At 43.7% G+C, this 18,714-nt stretch overlaps 1 protein-coding gene across 1 annotated transcript in view; it reads right to left on the reverse strand.

Annotated features, from left to right (window-relative positions):
• Nucleotides 1–1,372: 1,372 nt before the first annotated feature.
• Nucleotides 1,373–18,714, reverse strand: part of NOX4 (NADPH oxidase 4) — a 106,388-nt gene continuing 89,046 nt past the window's right edge. The window contains exons 15-18 of the mRNA XM_026706773.2: nt 17,043–17,151; nt 15,506–15,574; nt 12,481–12,581; nt 1,373–1,680 (exon numbers count right to left, since the gene is read on the reverse strand). Coding sequence (XP_026562558.1) covers nt 1,560–1,680; nt 12,481–12,581; nt 15,506–15,574; nt 17,043–17,151 — 400 coding nt within the window. The 3' untranslated portion in view covers nt 1,373–1,559. The remainder of the gene's footprint in view (nt 1,681–12,480; nt 12,582–15,505; nt 15,575–17,042; nt 17,152–18,714) is intronic.

Raw genomic sequence — 18,714 nt, forward strand, 5'->3', positions numbered from 1 at the left:
AGAAGGTCGCAAAAGGGGATCATGTGACACTCCCTCCCTGGGTTGCTGCAACCGTCATAAATAGGAGTCAGTTGTCAAGTGTCTGAACTTTGATCTCATGACCATGGGGAGGCAGCACCGGTTGTAAGTGTGAAAAATGGTTCTAAGTCACTTTTTTCATTGCAGCCATAACCTCGAATGGTCACTAATGCACTGTCGTAAGTTGAGGACTATGTATGTGCTCCCCCATCATGCAGATATTTATGTTTGGTTTGGAAAGTAAATTGTTTCCAACGGTTTCCAAAAGGCCATGGTTTCCCCAAATCCTTTGCCTTACCTATGTGTGATGATCTGGGGCATGGCACAAAGGCAACACAGTCAGATAATCAGTAGGAGTCCCTTTATTAGCTCTAACTTTGACCCCAAATGTCCTGGTTACTTTCTGGCTGGAGAAAAACTCTCTCAGGAACAGCCTTTGGCTGCAGAGAAGCAAGTCCAAAACGTGGTCAACAAAAACTGTAACTATAAGTCCAATCAAGGCAAAATGAGGTAATTAGTTCGGCAGGGCAGGAGCAAGAATTCCAGATGTGAAGGTACAACAATAACTCCACACAGTTGGGAAGATGCCAGGAACACAGATAAGCGAAGTCAACACAAGATAAACTCACGTTTGTTCCCAGCAGCTGCCCCACTAAGCATGTATCTCTTTTAAACTCTCATTCCCAGGTGTGGCTAATGAAGGGAATCAGGGCCCTTTCCTCCCCCGTAAGCCATGCGGCCTACATTGCTCTCTTCTCCGTTCCTCCCCTGCGTGCCCTAGGATGAAGAGGGAGTGGGCCTGGGTCTTCCTCTGAACTCCTTCTCCCTTATTCTATCTCCCCCCCTGCTCTGCCCAGCCAGACTTTACCCTTCCCCACTTTCCTCCACAGCCAATGGAGCCACACTCCCACTCCCTATCAGCTGTTCGTTTTCCTCCTCAGATTTAGACTCCAACAGGGGCATGACACTTATGCATGTTAAACTGGCATTGCCTCTGGGATGCTTTTGATCCCTTTCTAATTAACTGTAATTGACTGAGAATATTGGAAGCTCTTTACTTTCTCTTGTTGAAGCTGTAGCAATTTTGCCTTCTTTTTCAAGCTGCTTTATTCATCTGCCAGCAAAGGTAAAATTTTCGCTTCCATTACTTACGCCAATCTCCTGTCCCATCAAGCCATGTTATTTCCAGGGACTGAAGGAAAGTTCAAAAGTCCCAGAGATTTTTTTCTGGAAAAAACAAAGCAGCCAAAGATGCAAATCTCCTTCTCTAATTGCCTCTGTGTAGTTTGGGCAGACGGCCAATGACTGTAATAACTTCAATTTATGTTTTGTGTATCCAGGAGTGTATTTCATTTTTCTTTTTAATGCTTCCTAGATTTAAATAATTATAAATTATCAGGAAAAAGAGAAAGGAAGGGAGGAAAAAAAAAGAGAGAGGCTTTGGTACAAGTGATTAAAGTAAAGCTGTTGATTTTTTTTTTTTAAACAAAAGAAAATTGCACTCAAGTCTTCAAGCAGTCCTTGGAAAGTCCCAGATGCTCTCAGCTAAATGACTCTCTGTTGTATTCGAACCTTGTCCTGTAAGGATTGTCCCTGTTGCTTTGTCTGTGCACAGCTTTGGAGATTCCGCGGGGGCCACAGCAAAAAACGCCAACCGTTTTCCTAGGGAGACCAAGGGGAGAATGACCAAAGTCAACAATGAAAAAAATAACAATAATAATTAACACTGAGCCCACTCTTCTCCTTCCCTTCTCTGGCTTGTAAAGCCTAACAGGTGTGGTGGAATATAGTCTGGATTCCCAGGAGGGAGAGAAGCACAACAGGAAGCTCCGTTTAGATAGTTTGCATGGGAGAAAGTGGGTGAAGACAGCTTCTCCCTAAGAGTTCCCAGAATCTGAATGCCTCTCCCTTCCTCCCTCTCTCCTGAATATGATGAAAGAGTAAAGATAGAAAGTAGAATAATAGGGTTGGGAAGGGGTAATCTTCTAATCCAACCCCTTGCTCAGGCAGGAAACCCTACCTTCTGGAAAATAGGTTGTCCAGTCTCTTCTTAAAAACCTCCATTGATGAAGCACCCACAACTTCTGTAGGCAAGCTGGTTAATTGTGGTCACTGTCAGAAAATTTCTACTTATTTTTAAGTTGGAACCGTCTATTAATGATCTTCCACCCATTACATGTGGCTCCTAATTGCTCACATCTCTGAAGCGGTACCTTCAGCTTGAGCTATTTGGGGGTGTTACAATAGTTCTTTTCTTCTGAGTGAATATAATTGTGTGCATTTATCTATCCATTGATCCATCCATTGATCCGTCCATCGATCCATCCATCGATTGATTCATGCATTGATCCATCCATCGATCAATCGATCCATCCATCCATCTAAATACCTGTCCATCCATCCATCCATCTATCTCTGTATCTGTACCATTGATATTTATATCTATTTATCATCTATTTATCATATAATCTATATACCCATCCATCCATCTATCTCTGTATCTGTATCATCTATATCTATATATATCATCTCTCTCTCCCTCCCTCTCTCCCCACCTCAATCCAGTCACTCCTGGCAAGAAACAATCATAAAACATGTATATTGAATGGCTTCATTCAATCATTCAATACATAATATCTATCTATCTATCTATCTATCTATCTATCTATCTATCTATCTATCTATCTATCTATCTATCTATCTATCTATCTATCTATCTATCTCAGAGTGAGAAGCACAGAGCAGAAGACACAAGCCTGAAGATGATGAATGAGACTTCATCGAAACGTTGCCTAGACACTTCCAATTTTACGTGGGAGAAAACCCGAATAACCAAAGATCCATACACACACACACACACACACAGAGAGACAGAGAGAGAGAGAGAGAGATTCAATATAAAGTTTTATGATTGTTTACTTCCCAGAGTCACTGATCTGAGATGGGCAGTTATACAAATTGAATATGGGGAGAGAGGGGGAGGAGGAGAGAGGGAGAGAGAGAGAGAGAGAGAGAGAGAGACAGACAGACAGAGAGAATATGAATGAATGGATGAATGAATGAATGAATGAATGAATGAATGAATGAATGAATTAGAAGAGAATTTCTCCAGTTCCTTGATCATTTTAATGGAGGGAGAGAAGCACAACAGGAAGCTCCGTTTAGATAGCTTGCATGGGAGAAAGCGGGTGAAGACAGCTTCTCCCTAAGAGTTCCCAGAATCTGAATTCCTCTCCCTTCCTCCCTCTCTCCTGAATATGATGAAAGATGGGTGGATCTTGGGTGGATATCATTTCAGCTCATCCACCCAAGCTCTATTATTTTCTCCGGTTGGCCAAATCACATCGTTCCAACTTCGGCTGCACAACGTATTTGTTTGAAAGCAGTTGCCATATATATTCGGTGTGCCCTTTTTCTTAATGGCCTCAAGACAACCTTTGCCTTTTGCACGGCAGTTGCTGCTTGGAGCAACCCTATCATGCAACTGTTACTTCTCACTCAAAGTTCTCATGGGCGAGCTGTCTCCACAGCTTAGAAGCTCTGCTCTTTGGGAGGAAGAGATTCTCATCACAGTACTAGTCCAGAGAGATTTTTTTTTTCCTTTTTGGTTGGTCCATTAATTGTTAGCATCTGTCTCTCTTAGATGGGTCTAGAGTTCTGGAGCTCCTTTGGGTGACTAATTAATTTAATCGGTCTGGTGCTTGACGAGGCTGATCTTGGATTGTCGGGACCGATCACAAGTCTTATGCCCATATATAATCTCCTGTGGGAGAGTCACAATTAATAATCCTTCTAATGTTGCCAGGAACATTTCACGGTGACAGCATCTGTGCCAGATGTTCTTGTCACTTCCTAATCGTTACTGTCGTTTTGAAATAAGATGACTCAAAGATGGCACCATTTACCCCTTCTGTAGATCAGTTCTACACAGTGATTAATGACTGCTTGAGAATCAGAATTTGAATCTGCTGTTGGAGCCGCTAAGCTTCACCTGGAGATCATTCTCTTCTCTCTATATATAAAAGCGAAATACCTCTCATACATCATCACAAAATCTCCAGAACCATAAAGCCTACAAACTTGAAATTTGGCACGTATGTTCCTCTTGGCTTCTAGGTGCTCATTAAGAAAGGATTTTTTTAAAAAAAATGACTACCAGAACATGAGTAGTTCGTATATTATTATTATTATTATTAACACGCTCTGATGCTAAGGAGTTCTACTCCCCCTCCTGGCCTGAAAAGTAATCTCTTCCAAATGGAAAACACAAGCAGAGGAGTTTCAGTTTCACAGCAGCAACCAGCTTTAGTACAGAACAGTTGAGCTAAGCCGTACCCAGGCTCCTTGCTGTCTCCTTCTTGCTCACACAGCAAATACTGCTTCAGTTTCCAAACAGCCCTCAACTCTCTCACACACTGACAGGATGCTAGCCAGATGAATACCGATGGTTGCTGATAGGCAGAGGCTGAATTCCCCCCCCCCCATTTTCCTCCCCCCAAATTAAGCCCGATCATATACTTTCATAGCGAAGCATGGGTATCCAGCTAGTCATTAATATAAAAAATTTTGCCAAGGTAACCCCAACATTTCAATACCAATCATGCATCTGCAATCATAAAACATAGAACCATAGAGTTGGAAGGGACCTTGGAGGTCTTCCAGTCCAACCACCTGCTCAAACAGGAAACCTTACACAGGTAGTCCTTGACTTAACAACAATTCATTTAGTGACCGTTCAAAGTTACAACAGCACTGAAAAAAGTGACTTATGACCATTTTTCACACAGTTACGATCTTTGCAGCATCCCCAACAATCTGGGTCCTCATTTTACTGACCTTGGAAGGATGGAAGTCACAGTCAAACTTGAGCCAGTGAGACTCAAACTGCCAAACTGCCGGCATCCGGCAGTCAGCAGAAGTAGTCTGCAGTACTGCACTCTAATCACTGCGCCACCATGGCTCTTTCCAATCCAGGGAAATGGCCCCCTGCCTCCATCTGAGTGCCTTCAGTGATGCCCACACCTTAGCAGGAACATATTATCACATGTGGTGGACATGTTCAAAAGCTGTTCTGACCTAGGCTTCCCCCAAAAGCATCAAGCAGACTCTTTGTCTTGGCAAAACCCTTTTTATTAAACAAAGGTGAGTTTCTTGCATTCACATTCAACCACAGGCCTGGCAAACAGTCTTTCAAGGATGGAATTAGGAGCGCAGACCTTATCTAGCTTGGAGAGTTGCCAAGTAAATATTTCCAAACGCAGTGCTGACAAGGAAGGGCTCAGCACAGAGTCTCTGAGATGCACAGACAGATCTTCACACTGCTGCAATTAATGAATTGTTTCCTGCAAAAGCCCCCTTCTCTTTCGCTCCTCTTTTAATCCCTATGGGATGGGCCATTCAGTGTCTACCTGTAGCCTTACTCCTTAGTTCGTAATTGTTCTTTTCTTTTGGCAACTCTGTGCATGCGCAGGCTAGGAACCAGCTCCAGCTGTTCCTCCGCCTCACTGCTGTCCGACTCCACAGCTGATAACTGCCAGCCTGCTCTGGTCCCATCTCTACCTCTGATGCAGAGCCCTCATCTGAGCCTTCCTCAGCCTCCAGGACTGGCCCAGGTTCCTCCCCAACCTCCTCACTGTCTGATTCTGCTGCCAGCTCTGCTAGCCACCAATGGGCCACAACAAAAGCCAAAAAAAATGGACAAAAGTGCATATGTAGTTAGAAAAAATGTTACGGTAGCATATAGATTATAAACCAGACTTTTTTTTTTGTTAGTCCTAATACCCCCCCAAAATATGATAATGGGGATGTGTATTTAATATTACACGTTTTGACAGCAGCAAGAATTGTACTTGCATAATACTGGAAAAATGAGGAAACACCTACAGAAGAAGATATATTTTTAAAAATATTAGACTGTGCAGAAATGGATAGACTAACACTGAAGATAAAAGAAAAAGAAGACACATAATATTTTCAAATTTGGGACTTGTTTTATCAACGGTTGGATACTAGAGGTAGAAATTAGGAACTGAAAAAGTATTATTGTGTAAGCAAATTGACCCAGATAGTGTGCTGTTCACTAAGCACTTAATGTATGTAAAAAGAAAATATATAAATAAATTGATAAAAAAAATGATGCCCTCTCCCCTTTGACCCACTGGTTCCATCAAAGAAATGCTCTAAATGTAAGGAATTTTTGGAATTTGACTTGGTGTAGTTTAAATTCAATCACGGTGTAGCAGGCAGCTACTCTTGCATCGATCTTGCAGGAGTCCGTTATATTTCTCTCTCTCTCTCCAGCTGCATTCATCAACCCATTCTAAAATTGTGTGGACCCCAGAGATGCTGCAAAAGAGAGAAGTGAAGAGAGCTGAATGGGCTGGAATGCGACAATATGGAGTGGGGGAGAGAGTTGTTGCTTGCTTTCCTGCAACATCGAAAGATCCAAGAGAGCCACAAATGTTCCTTGGCGTTGGATGCACCAAGACCAGCTGCTGAAAAATGACACAGCCACAAATCCTCCTTGTACAGCTCTTCTCCAAATTGGAACTACAAAGTGGTAGAACAGAAGCTCTCTTTCTCCCTCACGGTGCTCAATGTTTTAACAGAGCAAAGGACAGCCTTGACGATGGGATGAGGATGAGGATGTTATCCGGTGGTGGGATTCAAATAATTTAACCACCGGTTCTCACCCAGGTGTCAGGCTGGCTGTGATGGGAGATGTGGCCCATCAGCATCTTCCAGCTCCACCAGACATGCGGGACGAGCCTCCCGCGACCACCAACCTGTCCCTGGGCGAACCGGTTGTTAAATTTCCACCCTTTGCCAAAAGGCTGTTTCCGAGGGTGATTGCCTGCACGTTGGTCACAGGGCTGTTTCAGTCTTCCGGATGCTGAGGCAAAGTTTCTGAGAAATGGGGGGGCTGTTACCATAGGGACAAAGAGTTGATGCTCCTGAGAGCTCAGGTGGAAGGTGAGGAATTGTGAAGAATTGCGGGGAAGTGGAGGGAGGGATTTTCCCTTCCCCGTTGAGCTGCGTGTGGGTCAGTCTGCAGACAAAAGTGAGAGGGGCGAGGAATTAAGTTGGCAGCACAATCGAAGCTGGGCCCAATGTAGGGGAGACTGTGGGGTTAGTTTGGCCAGGCAAATTATTAACACACACACACACACACACCCTGCTATCAAAGTGGATCCTGGGTACTGCGGTGCAATAGAGAAATAGGCAATGAAGTGGCCAGTACGAGGGAAGAAGGAAGGAAAGCAGCCTTCTTCTTCCCTCAGACTGGCCACTCTGGTGCCTGTTTCTCCATTGCAGCACAGCGCAGCACCCAGGAACCTCGGTGGCACAGTGGTTAGAGTGCAGTACAGCAGGCTACTTCTGCTGACTGCCGGCTGCCTGCAATCTGGCAGATTGAATCACACCAGCCTCAAGGTTGACTCAGCCTTCCGTCCTTCTGAGGTCGGTAAAATGAGAATCCAGATTGTTGGGGGCAATAGGCTGACTCTATAAACTGCTTAGAGAGAGCTGTAAAGGACTATAAAGCAGTATATACGTTTAAGTGGTATTTCTATGCACTTTGAGAGCTTAATTTAACAATCGGTTTGCTTGAACCGGTGCAAACCGGCTGAATCCCACTACTGATGTTATCCATTCAGATATGGGGCTACAAAACAGTTGGTGGTTGGAAGGCAGAAGAACCTGAGAAGGATCGGTGCAAGCTATATAGGTGCCAGTAGTGGACAAACCTTTTGATTGACAGAGCTAAACTAAAGGATTGAGGAGGCGAGCAGGATGAAATAACAAAACCAAATCCAATGGAATAGTTTCCTGCCGAAAAAATATTTCTACCAGGCTAAAAATATGCTAATCTTTTCGAAAAGACCAGGGGTTTAATTCTCCAGCAAGCTCATTTAACTGCCTCCGTTAGCATCTGTTGGAATGGAGTCACAGCAGAGCAGAACCCTGGTGGCATAGTCGTTAGAAAGAAATATTGCAGGCAAACTCTGCCCACAGCCTGGAGTTCAATCCTGATGGGGCTCAAGGTTAGCTCAGCCCTCCATCCTTCCAAGGCCGGTAAAATGAGGACCCAGATTGTTGGAGGTGATAGGCAGATAATGCTTACATTGTAAACCGTGACTGTTTCAAGTTACAGAGGCACAGGAAAAACGTGACTTATGTTGCAGCAACCCTATGGTCACATGATCAGAATTTTGGAAGCCCGGCAACTGCCTCATATTTATGACGGTTGCAGCATCCCAGGGGTCGCATGATCTCCTTTTGCAACCTTCTGACAGGCAAAGTCAACGGGCAAACAGATTCACTTAACAACCATGTGTCTAACTTAACAACTGCAGTGATTTGCTTCACCATTGTGGCAAGAAAGTTTGTAAAATGGGGCAAAACTCAATTAACGCCTGTCGCCGTGGTGGCACAGTAATTAGAATGCAGTACTGCAGGCTACTTCTGCTGACTGGTGGCCGCCTTCAATTTGGCAATTAAAATTTCACCAGGCTCAAGGTTGACTCAGCCTTCCATCTTTCCAAGGTCGGTAAAATGAGGACCCAGATTGTTGGGGGCAACATGCTGACTGTGTAAACTGCTTAGAGGGGCTGTAAAGCACTGTGGAGCGGTATATAAGTCTAAGTGCTATTGCTATTGCTATCTTACTTAATGTTCTGACCCAAACCTTGTTCCGAGGAAACAAACATGAAACAGAGGTAACAGAAAAACCTTTTAATGATTCTTTATAAATTCTGTCCCTTCATGGTTAAAAGGCTGTTTCAAATTAATTACCTCTGATAAGAACGAGCCTTGCCAAGGTTGTGCAAGGCTGCCAAGAACACCAGATAAAGTTACCAAGAAATATTTCAACACAAAGAGTCTCCAAACAGCAACCAAGATATTCTGAACGTCCACAAGGCGTGAGTGCAAACACTTCTTTGCTTCCTGCAAAGAACTCTGGTTTCTCAGCTGGCTTTTATCTCCTCAGGGAGGGGCCATTACCTTGCAGCTTTACTCCCCAGTTGCCCATGCTGCTGCAGCTGCTCTTTCCTTCGAGCAGCCCTGCGCACACGCACACTGGGCACAGGCTCCTCGGGGGCCTCTTCATCATCACTGCTGCCAGCCCCCACAGTCTCCAAAGGCAGAATTCCACTCCCTGATGGTCGTGGCCCCATCCCTGCATCACACGCAGGCCCCTCATCTGAGTCCTCGCTTTCCGAGATCTCAGCCATCCGCACCTGCTGCCAGCAAACCACAACACTTACCAACATAAATTTGGGGCTCCATTGCAGTCATAAGTCGAGGACAACCTATATACATTACCTCCCCTTGTGTTTCTTTGTGGGAAAAAAAATTCTCTATCAGTTATATCACACAAATGACTGCCTCTACTACAGCAACAGATGGTGTAGTTGTGTTTGGAATCAGTACCTGCAACCTTGAACAGCTATCCAAGGGCCATGAGGAAGCCTTGCTGATCAGTCTCCCACTGAGATAACATCTCTACCGCAGCCCTTCCGTGCACTCACAGACACACACACAAACACACACATCACATTCTGAGATTAGGTGCAAGGGAAACGCAACATGCAATAAATTAATTACAAATTCGCTGCTGGAACTGAATTGGATTAATGGTTCTAAATGGCTGGATTTCCAGACAATAGGTTCACGGACCAATCTACTTGGCTTGTGTGTTTTCAGCAGGGAATACAAGATGCATTAAAAAATAAAAAAACCAAGTTCATTTCTTGAGACCAAAGGCAGCCTTTCCTTGTTTGAAAAAAAGAAAAATCCTGTAAGCACAAAGGATGTTTTGTGCTGGATCCCTCAGCCTGAACTAACAACAAACGGCTATCCAATCTATTCAGAGAAATTGCAAATATATAAATTGGACACTTGAGAGAAGAAGCTGCACTCAATCTTCTAACCAGTTATTTACCAGCAGATACAGCATTAATGTGCCAAACAGCCTTTCTCACCTGCAGCCTCTAGATGTTCTGAGCTACACCTTCCCAGCCAGTTACCTGGAAAGGCTGCAAGTGATAATCTCACACCTCTGGAGCCCAAAATACTCGTTGGAATTCAGGTGTTGTCACTTAAACCATTTCCTCAATAAATGTCAGAACTCAAGACTTGTTCCTTGTAAGTCCATTTCCAGTCCTGGTTATTATTAAGAGTTCTGATTCTAAGGATTTGAGGAGACAGATATCTAGATCTAACACACCTGGACAGGTCCAATGTAGAGAAAGGGAGGATAGCTAGGGTTGAGAGGGTTATAGGCAGCCCTTGATATACATCAGTTCATTTAACAACTGTTTGAAGTTACGTTGGCACTGAAGAGAATGACTTCTGATTGCATTTTCCATTTCAGGCTTCCCTTAGTCACATGAGCAAATTTCAGACACTTGGCAACAGATTCATATTTATGACAGTTGCAGTGTCCTGGGGTCATGTGATCACCTTCTGATAAGCAAAGATTCACTTCACAACCAACAACAACTAGAACTAAGGAGAATTTTAGAATAGAATTAATAGGATAGGATAGGATAGGATAGGATAGGATAGGATAGGATAGGATAGGATAGGATAGGATAGGATAGGATAGGATAGAATAGAACATTTACAACTTCTGGAGGCAATTTATTCCACTGGTTAATTGTTCTATTGTCAGGAAATTTCTCCTTAGTTCTAGGTTGCTTCTCTCCTTGATTAGTTTCCACCCATTGCTTCTTGTCCTGCCTTCAGGTTCTTTGGAGAATAGCTTGACTCCCTCTTTTCACAACAAAACAATTAAATCAGTCGAATAGTTTGCCTTCAGAAGTTGTGGCTGCTCCATCACTGCAGGTTTTTAAGAAGAGCTTGGACAACCGCTTGTCTGAAATGGCATAGGGCTTCCTGCTTGAGAAGTGGGTTGGACTAGAAAACCTCCAAGACCCCACCCAATTCTGTTATTCTGTATTCTGTTATGCAAAAGATCAAGAAGCAATATATATGCTTGGCTGCTGTTAGAAACTGAGAGAGAGATTGGGTGTACTTTAGAAAGTTTGAGTAAGACCATTTTTATGTTCTCATGTACATTTCTGGGACGCAATTAGAGAATGTCAGGGCCACCTGACTCCACAATCATTTCCTTTCCCAATGATAATACTGTATATCCAGCATCTCCGCTACTTTCCCCCACAAGTCCCACCTAAATGGGGATGTGTGGGTGGAAAGGGCTACCAACAATCAGCTCCCATTCACTTCAAGAGATCCGTGCAGGAAAATTTCCCCGTGGATTGCAGATATTTTCCTAAGCTAACAAACTCAAAGACATGATAATAGCAGATGAGACAGGTGCCAGCGCCAAAGCAACACAGACTGCAAACAAGGCCAAGGTATGGAAATATAGCAGAAAGTGCAACTGTTCTGACCCAGGCTTCCCAAAATCACGAAACAGACTCCTTGTCCTGACAAAAACCCTTTTTAGTTGGCTAATGTGAATTCCTATCACTCACATCAAGCAAAGTCCCGACAAACAGTCTTTCAAGGGTGATTTACAACCACAGACCTTATCAGACAGTGGTGGGATTCAAATTTTTTTACTACTGGTTCTGTGGGCCTGGCTTGGTGGGTGTGGCAGGGGAAGGATACTGCAAAATCTCCAGTCAGAGGTGGGATTTGCCGGTTCTCCGAACTACTCAAAATTTCTGCCACCGGTTCTCCAGAACTGGTCAGAACCTGCTGAATGCCACCTCTGCTTATCAGGCTTGGAGAGTTGCCAGGCCGATAGCTTCCAAGCAAGTCACGAACTTAGATATACGAATCTTCACACTAATAAAACAAATTAATTGTCTCCTGCAAAAAAATCTTTTGCTCCTATTTATTCCCTATAGGAGTGGCCTTTAGTCCCGAGTCGACCATTGTTCCTTAACTGTTCCCTTCTCCTGGCAGCTCTGTGCATGCGCACATCGCTCACAGGCTCCAGCTGTTCTTCTGCCCCACTGATTTCTGACTCCAAAGGCAGCTGATAACTGTCAGACGGCCCTGGCCCCATCTCTGCCTCCGACGCAGAACCTTCGTCAGAGCCTTCCCCAGATTCCAGGACTGGCCCATGTTCCTGTTCCCCAACCTCCTCACTGTAAAAGTCTTCCGCCGCACTGCTGGTCACTGACAGGCCACAACAGCAAAATCTTTGATGGATGTTGAAGGAGAAGCGTTTCTTTTTCTCCCCCACCCCCGCACCAGCTGGTTAACTGGGAAGATGAAGCACTTTGATTGTGGAAACTGACAGTTCTTTGCTAAAACTCCATTTCTCAAGATACAACATATTAGATAACAGCAAGCATCAGGTGCTTTGGCATTAAATGAATGTATTTAAACCCAGACTCATTTCCATACAAATGCAGTTTATTAAAGCCCCCCCCTCCTTTCCATTCCTCAAGCTGCTGCATAAACCAAGTTGGGAATCTCACTTACTGTCTGTTATACTTGGCTATTTCATTAAATAGGAGTTTCCATCGTGGACGTCCAATGAAAAGCCGGCGGTTCAGCACTTGGTATTTCTCGCCAATTATTTTCTGCAAAAAAAAAAAAAAAAGCCCAAAATATTCCCCTTGGTGCCCTTTGCAGATTGCTGCTGATCAATCAGCCTCCATTTTGCATGTCAGCCTAAGAACGTGTCCTGAACATCATCCGGACAACCCAAAATACTGGTGCTCAGTTCAATTCATCTGTTAATATGTGTTTGTGCATGAGTGCGTGTATCTGATTATATGGAAATTCTCCTGCTTCCTTAAGCATCTCTTGAGACTCCGGTGCCCTGAGTGTCTAGACCAGCAATCCCAACCTTTTCAGCTCTGCAGATCAGTGGTGAGGGGAGGGTTTCATGCACAAATGTGCCTCTTGCAGAAATGCACTCACCTGCCACTTGCGCGTCTCGGTTCCCAATGGGCCACAGGCTGGTACTGAGCCACAGACCGGAGTTGCATACCCCTGGTCTGGACAACTAGGAATTGTGCCATCTACATCAGTGTTTCATAAAACTTGGCAACTTTAATATCTATGGCCTTCAACAATCGGAATTCTCCAGATAGCACAACAGCTAGAGAATCCTATGAGTTGAAGACCACAAATCTTAAAGCTGCCAAGTTTGAAAAACACTGATCTAATAAATGTCCCAAAGGGGCTTTTTCAGGAGGCAACTGGACTTTCTTGTTTTTTTCTTTGAAGACGTTTCGCTTCTCATCCAAGAAGCTTCTTCAGCTCTGACAGGATAGTGGGGAATTTATATTCCTTGCAGTTAGCTGGTCATTTGCATCCTTTTAGAGGCTCGTTGAGGCACTTGGAGGTTTAGCTGTGTCCTCGGGGTCACCTGAGTGGTGCAAATGGTTCCTGTAGTCTGCAATTTTTCCTCTGGAAATCCATTCCTACACCCACACCATTCAAAGCGTATTCATCCCAAATTGTATAGCTAAAATTCTGTGGAGATTCTCAGTCATTTAGATCGTGGTAATCCCAAAGGTGCTTTTTCAAGGAGGAAACTGGACTTTCTTGTTTTTAATTTGAAGACGTTTTGCTTCTCATCCAAGAAGCTTCAGCTGCCTCCTGAAAAAGCACCTTTGAGACAACCATGACCTGGATGACTGAGAATCTCTACAGACTGTTCTGAATGAAGAGTCACCCAATTCTTCAATGGTTAGTGCTGTTCTCTGTGCCAATGCTTCCAAGTATTGACAAGATACTCTGGAACAGGAGGTTTCAAAGTTTTTTCAGGCTACAGAATCTGTTTCTATTTTATTTTTTTTTAAATATTCCAAAACCTGTTTTCAACAAGCAAAGTTCAAGTAATAGAAAATGGGCAGTTTAATTTCTCTGAGGACTCTTGGATTCTGTGGAAGACATTTTGGAAAATCCCGCTCTGAACGGCAGTTCTCCACACCACTTGATGGGCTCTTGTCACACTGGCTGTCTACTTATTTCTGCTTTTTTTAAGCTTACTCTGACAGTAAGGATAAGGATGGCCAGAATCTAACGTAGAATGCCAAAGATATAATAAAAGCATTTTTTTTCCTTCCTAGCATTTTCCTACAAGTGCAGGGTCTACTTTTTCCAGATCTACAAGGTATTGATCCCTAGTTTGCAACAGGAAAGCAAACTTCCTGACGTTAAGCCTGACATTGTCACCTAGATCAGGGGTCTCCAACCTTGGCCACTTTTAAGATTTGTGGACTTCAATTCCCAGAATTCCTCAGCCAGTTTTGCTGCCTGAGGAATTCTGGGAGTTGAAGTCCACAGGTCTTAAGGTTATCAAAGATGGAGACCCCTGACCTAGATGGCTTTCATTCATAAGGTGGGACTAGAAGTCACAGTCTCCTGGTGATTGGCTCAAAGTCACCCAGGTAGCTTTCATGCCTAAGGTGGGAACTAGAACTCCTGGTTTCTAGCTTGTCGCCCTAATCTCTAGACCAGGGGTATCGAACTCAAGGCCCACGGGCCAGATCTGGCCCATGAGGTGCTTAGATCTGGCCTTCAGGGCCACCATGGAAACAGCAAAGGTTTGGCCCACAGTGCCTCTGCCAGTGACAACGGAGCTCAGGAGGGCTGCATGCGGCTGCCCAGGCTTCATTTTTAGTCACACCGGCCTCCTGCAGCGCTTTACCAATGAAAATGAAGCTTAGAGGGCCATGCACGTCCCCCTATCCTGAGCTCCATTTTCAGTGTTAGAGGGCTGCAGGAGGCTGTTGCGGCAGAAAACAGGGGCCAAAAGCCCATCTTCATTGGCAGAGAGCAGGCGCTACCACAGGCGCCCCAATCATGAGTGGCATCATGCTGGCCACACCCCTCCTAGCTATGCCCCTCCCCTCGAAGTCAAACAGAACCCTGATGCGGCCCTCAATGAAAGCAAGCTCGACACCTCTGCTCTAGACCAAACTGATTCTTTTAGGTGTAATAATAGCAATAGCACTTAGACTTATACACCACTTTATAGGGCTTTACAGCCCTCTCAAAGCGGTTTACAGAGTCAATCTATTGCTCCCAACAATATGGCTCCTCATTTTACCCACTTCGGAAGGATGGAAGGCTAAGTCAACCTTGAGCCTGGTAGGATTCGATCTGCCAAATTGCAGTAGGATTAGCTTGCAGTACTGCACTCTAACCACTGCGCCACCAAGGCTCCTTAAAACCATACTTGGTTTAAAAGAAAAGCGAAAGACAAGTTTTTCTTTCCTGAAAAACATTTTGCTGCCGAAGTGCCCCATTTGCAACCACGGGCTACCAACCCTGGACTAAGATACCGTGGCACCTCCATATTTTCCATCATTCCATTAGGTCACCAATGAGCCTAAGCAGCAGAATACTCGTGGATTCAATTCTATTTCTCAAGCTCCCAGCATCAGTGGATGATTCATGGTGCTCGAGGCAAACTCCGAATCTTAATCAGACATAGGTTTTCAACTATTTGAAGCACTGCTTCAACTGCAAACTGTATTTTGCGACATACCTGTATCCCGTCTGTTTGACTCAGGTACAGCTGAATATTGATAAAATCTGGTCGGTTTTCTTGCCAGAGCTAGTGCATAGTAGAAAAAGAAGAAGAAAAATCACAAGTGAATCAGCATATTTCCTAAATTTGTGGAAACAAAGCTATTTCTATCATTAACCTCACTCTCAAGAAAGAGTTAGATGACCACTCTATTGTGTTTTGCTGTCGTACCTTGACAGCAAGCGTGTGCATTTCAAATTTCAACTCTGTTTTTTTTTTCCTTAGCCAAGGAATTTGGCTCTTCCATTGTGATCCGACTGTGGGAAGGAGGAGATATGGATCTTCTCCATTCACTCCAATTCTCTTCCAAAGTTGAGCCATTGGCAGCTGTTCGAAAGGAGCCAAGAATCAAATGTCCGAAACAATACTAGAGGGATTGAACCAGGAACCATAGCTAAAAGAACATAGCAACACAACAGAACTGGGAACACATTCCTGAAACAAAATCTGTCTCAGCCTCTGATCTAACAGAGCCCATCCAGAACAGGTCAGAAGTTAGCTTTCAAGAGTCCCAAGATATGATGTTGGTTTGTCCAACTGAGATCCCTTTGCGTTTTTAAACAGGATAATTACAATCCTAAGGACTGCATCACACTAAATGCTAGGTGTAGTTAGGGCTTGACTTTAGTTAGATTTGGATTGGGGTGGGGGAGGCAGAGTACACTATGGATACACAGCCTACTTGGCTCAGAGTATTGTGCAAAGGAAGTGTGGCAATTCAAAAAGATGGCGAACTGAACATAGACCATCCCTAATATCTGACCGCCAATTCTAAGACAATCGTCAATTATTTTTCATGGTATTATGGGGAACTCAAAAACAGTAACCGCGAGAGGGACCTTGTGTCTGAGTCCTAGTGGATGATTACTTGAATATGAGCCAGCAGTCAAAAAAGCTACTACAACCCTTGGTTCCATGAACATAGGCATAGAATCAAAATCAGGTGAAGTATTAGTACCGCTTTATGAAACCTTAGGAAGGCCACATCTGGAATTACTGCATCCTGTTTTGGTTGTCACATTACAAAAAAGATGTTGAGATTTTGGAAAAAGTGCAGAGAAGAGCAGCTAAGAGGATTAAAGGCCTGGAGACAAAAACATATGAAGAACTATTACTGGGTATGGCCAGTCTAGAGACAAAAAGGACTAGGATTGACGTGATAGCATTATTCCAGTATCTGAAAGGCTGCCATAAAGAAAAGGGGCTCAGCTTATTTTCAAAAGCACCAGAAGGCAAGACTAGAAGCAATGGATGGAAACCAATCAAGGAGAGAAGCAACCGAGAACTAAGGAGAAACTTCCTAGCAGAGAGGACAATTAACCAGTGGAACAGCTTGCCTCCAGAAGTTGTGAATGCTCCATCACGGGAGGTTATTAAGAGAAGACTGGACAACCACCTCTCTGAAATGGTACAAGGTCTCCTGCTTCAGCAGGGGGTTGGACTAGAAGACCTCCAAGGTCCCTTCCAGCTCTATTCTGATTCACTTACTCCTTACCTTGCTATGCACTTTGCAGAGTAGATCCGCAAACCAATGGAAGGACAAGATGTCTCTGCACACCCAAATGAAGTAAAGCCTCCTCAGTTTGTAGTGGTTCCAGTCATCCCTTCGCACATGCACCACGTTTTTTTTTTGGGGGAGGGGGAGAGTAGCAATAAGAAATCACTAGTTCAAAATCAAGCAGCAGTTTAATAGCAATAGCATTTAGACTTATATACCACTCCGCAGTACTTTACAGGGTAGTTTACAATAGCACGTTGCCCCCAACAATCTGGGTCTTAATTTGACCAACCTCAGATGGATGGAAGGCTGAGTCAACCTTGATCCCCATCAAGGTCGAACTTGAGGTTGTGGGCAGAGTTAACCTGCAAATACCTGCAAGTAGTTCTAACTACTGGGCCACCAAGGTGCCTTAAAATCCCTTTGGAGACATGGTGCTGAGAAGATGCAGCTGGTACCCCAGGCAACAATGAGATGGCCAGTGAGACAACAACGCTAGCCTAGAAGGACGCCTATTTTAAAGTTGCTGCGTTATTGCCACTAAGTTCTGGGGCCAATTCAAATTTTTGGTTCTTACTTTTACAGTTCTACACAGTGCAACACCAGGCAAGGGTAGACAGAACTGAATCTGTTACCCAGCACCTATAAGGAATATGCTTACGTTCCATGAGATCTTCTGGACTAGAAGACCTTCAAGATTTATTCTATTCTATTCTATTCTATTCTATTCTATTCTATTCTATTCTATTCTATTCTATTCTGTTCTGTTCTGTTCTATTCCCTATCTTGTTCTATTCTATTCTATTCTGTTCGGTTCTATTCTATTCTATTCTATTCTATTCTATTCTATTCTATTCTATTCTATTCTATTCTATTCTATTCTATTCTATTCCTCTCTTATTCTATTCTATTCTATTCTATTCTATTCTATTCTATTCTATTCTATTCTATTCCTTTCTATTCCATTCTATTCTATTCTATTCCTTTCTTATTCTATTCTACTTTCAGAAGTAGAATACTTAGTACAATTCCTAAGTTCCTATAGTAGTGCTTAGAGTACCTAAGTACTTAGTAGAATTCCTAATTCTACTTAGGAATTACCTCTTCTAGAGGTAGATGCAGCTCCTACCTTGCTCCCATCTCTGAAGTGGTGCCTTCAGCTTGAGCTATCTGGGGTGGGTGGGTGTTACAACGTTTGCATCTTTTTCTTACATTTATTGCGCTAGCTTTAATTTTTATCGTTCACTGCCCAGATCTTTTTGGACTTTACACTGACCTAGAAATGCAATTCACCATCTTCATTTAAGGACCCCATAATCCCTTATGGGGTGGAGTCTGGGCAACTGAATAGAGCTAGCAGAGTTTTTAATGGCCGGATGCCCTTCCTGTTGCCAATGTGGAGTTTTGTTCAGCAGACATATTCTCAGTGTGCCCAGAGAGAGAAATATTTGCCTCTACTTAGGATTGAACTCACAGCCTCCTGACTGTGAGATGAGAGCTCCACCTCTAGGCCACCACACCACTTTGACCAGAAATGCAGTTAATAAATAAAAATAAATACTTTAGGTTTACTACAAGAATTGCTCTTGAAGATTGCAGCAAATCAATCAAATCCGATAAAGCCTGAATAGAACCACTTTGCTACCTATCTATTTATTTCCATCCATAT

Source organism: Pseudonaja textilis, chromosome 7 (assembly GCF_049901715.1).
Source record: "Pseudonaja textilis isolate UNSWEBS1 chromosome 7, rPseTex1.2, whole genome shotgun sequence".
NCBI classification, from domain to species: domain Eukaryota; kingdom Metazoa; phylum Chordata; class Lepidosauria; order Squamata; family Elapidae; genus Pseudonaja; species Pseudonaja textilis.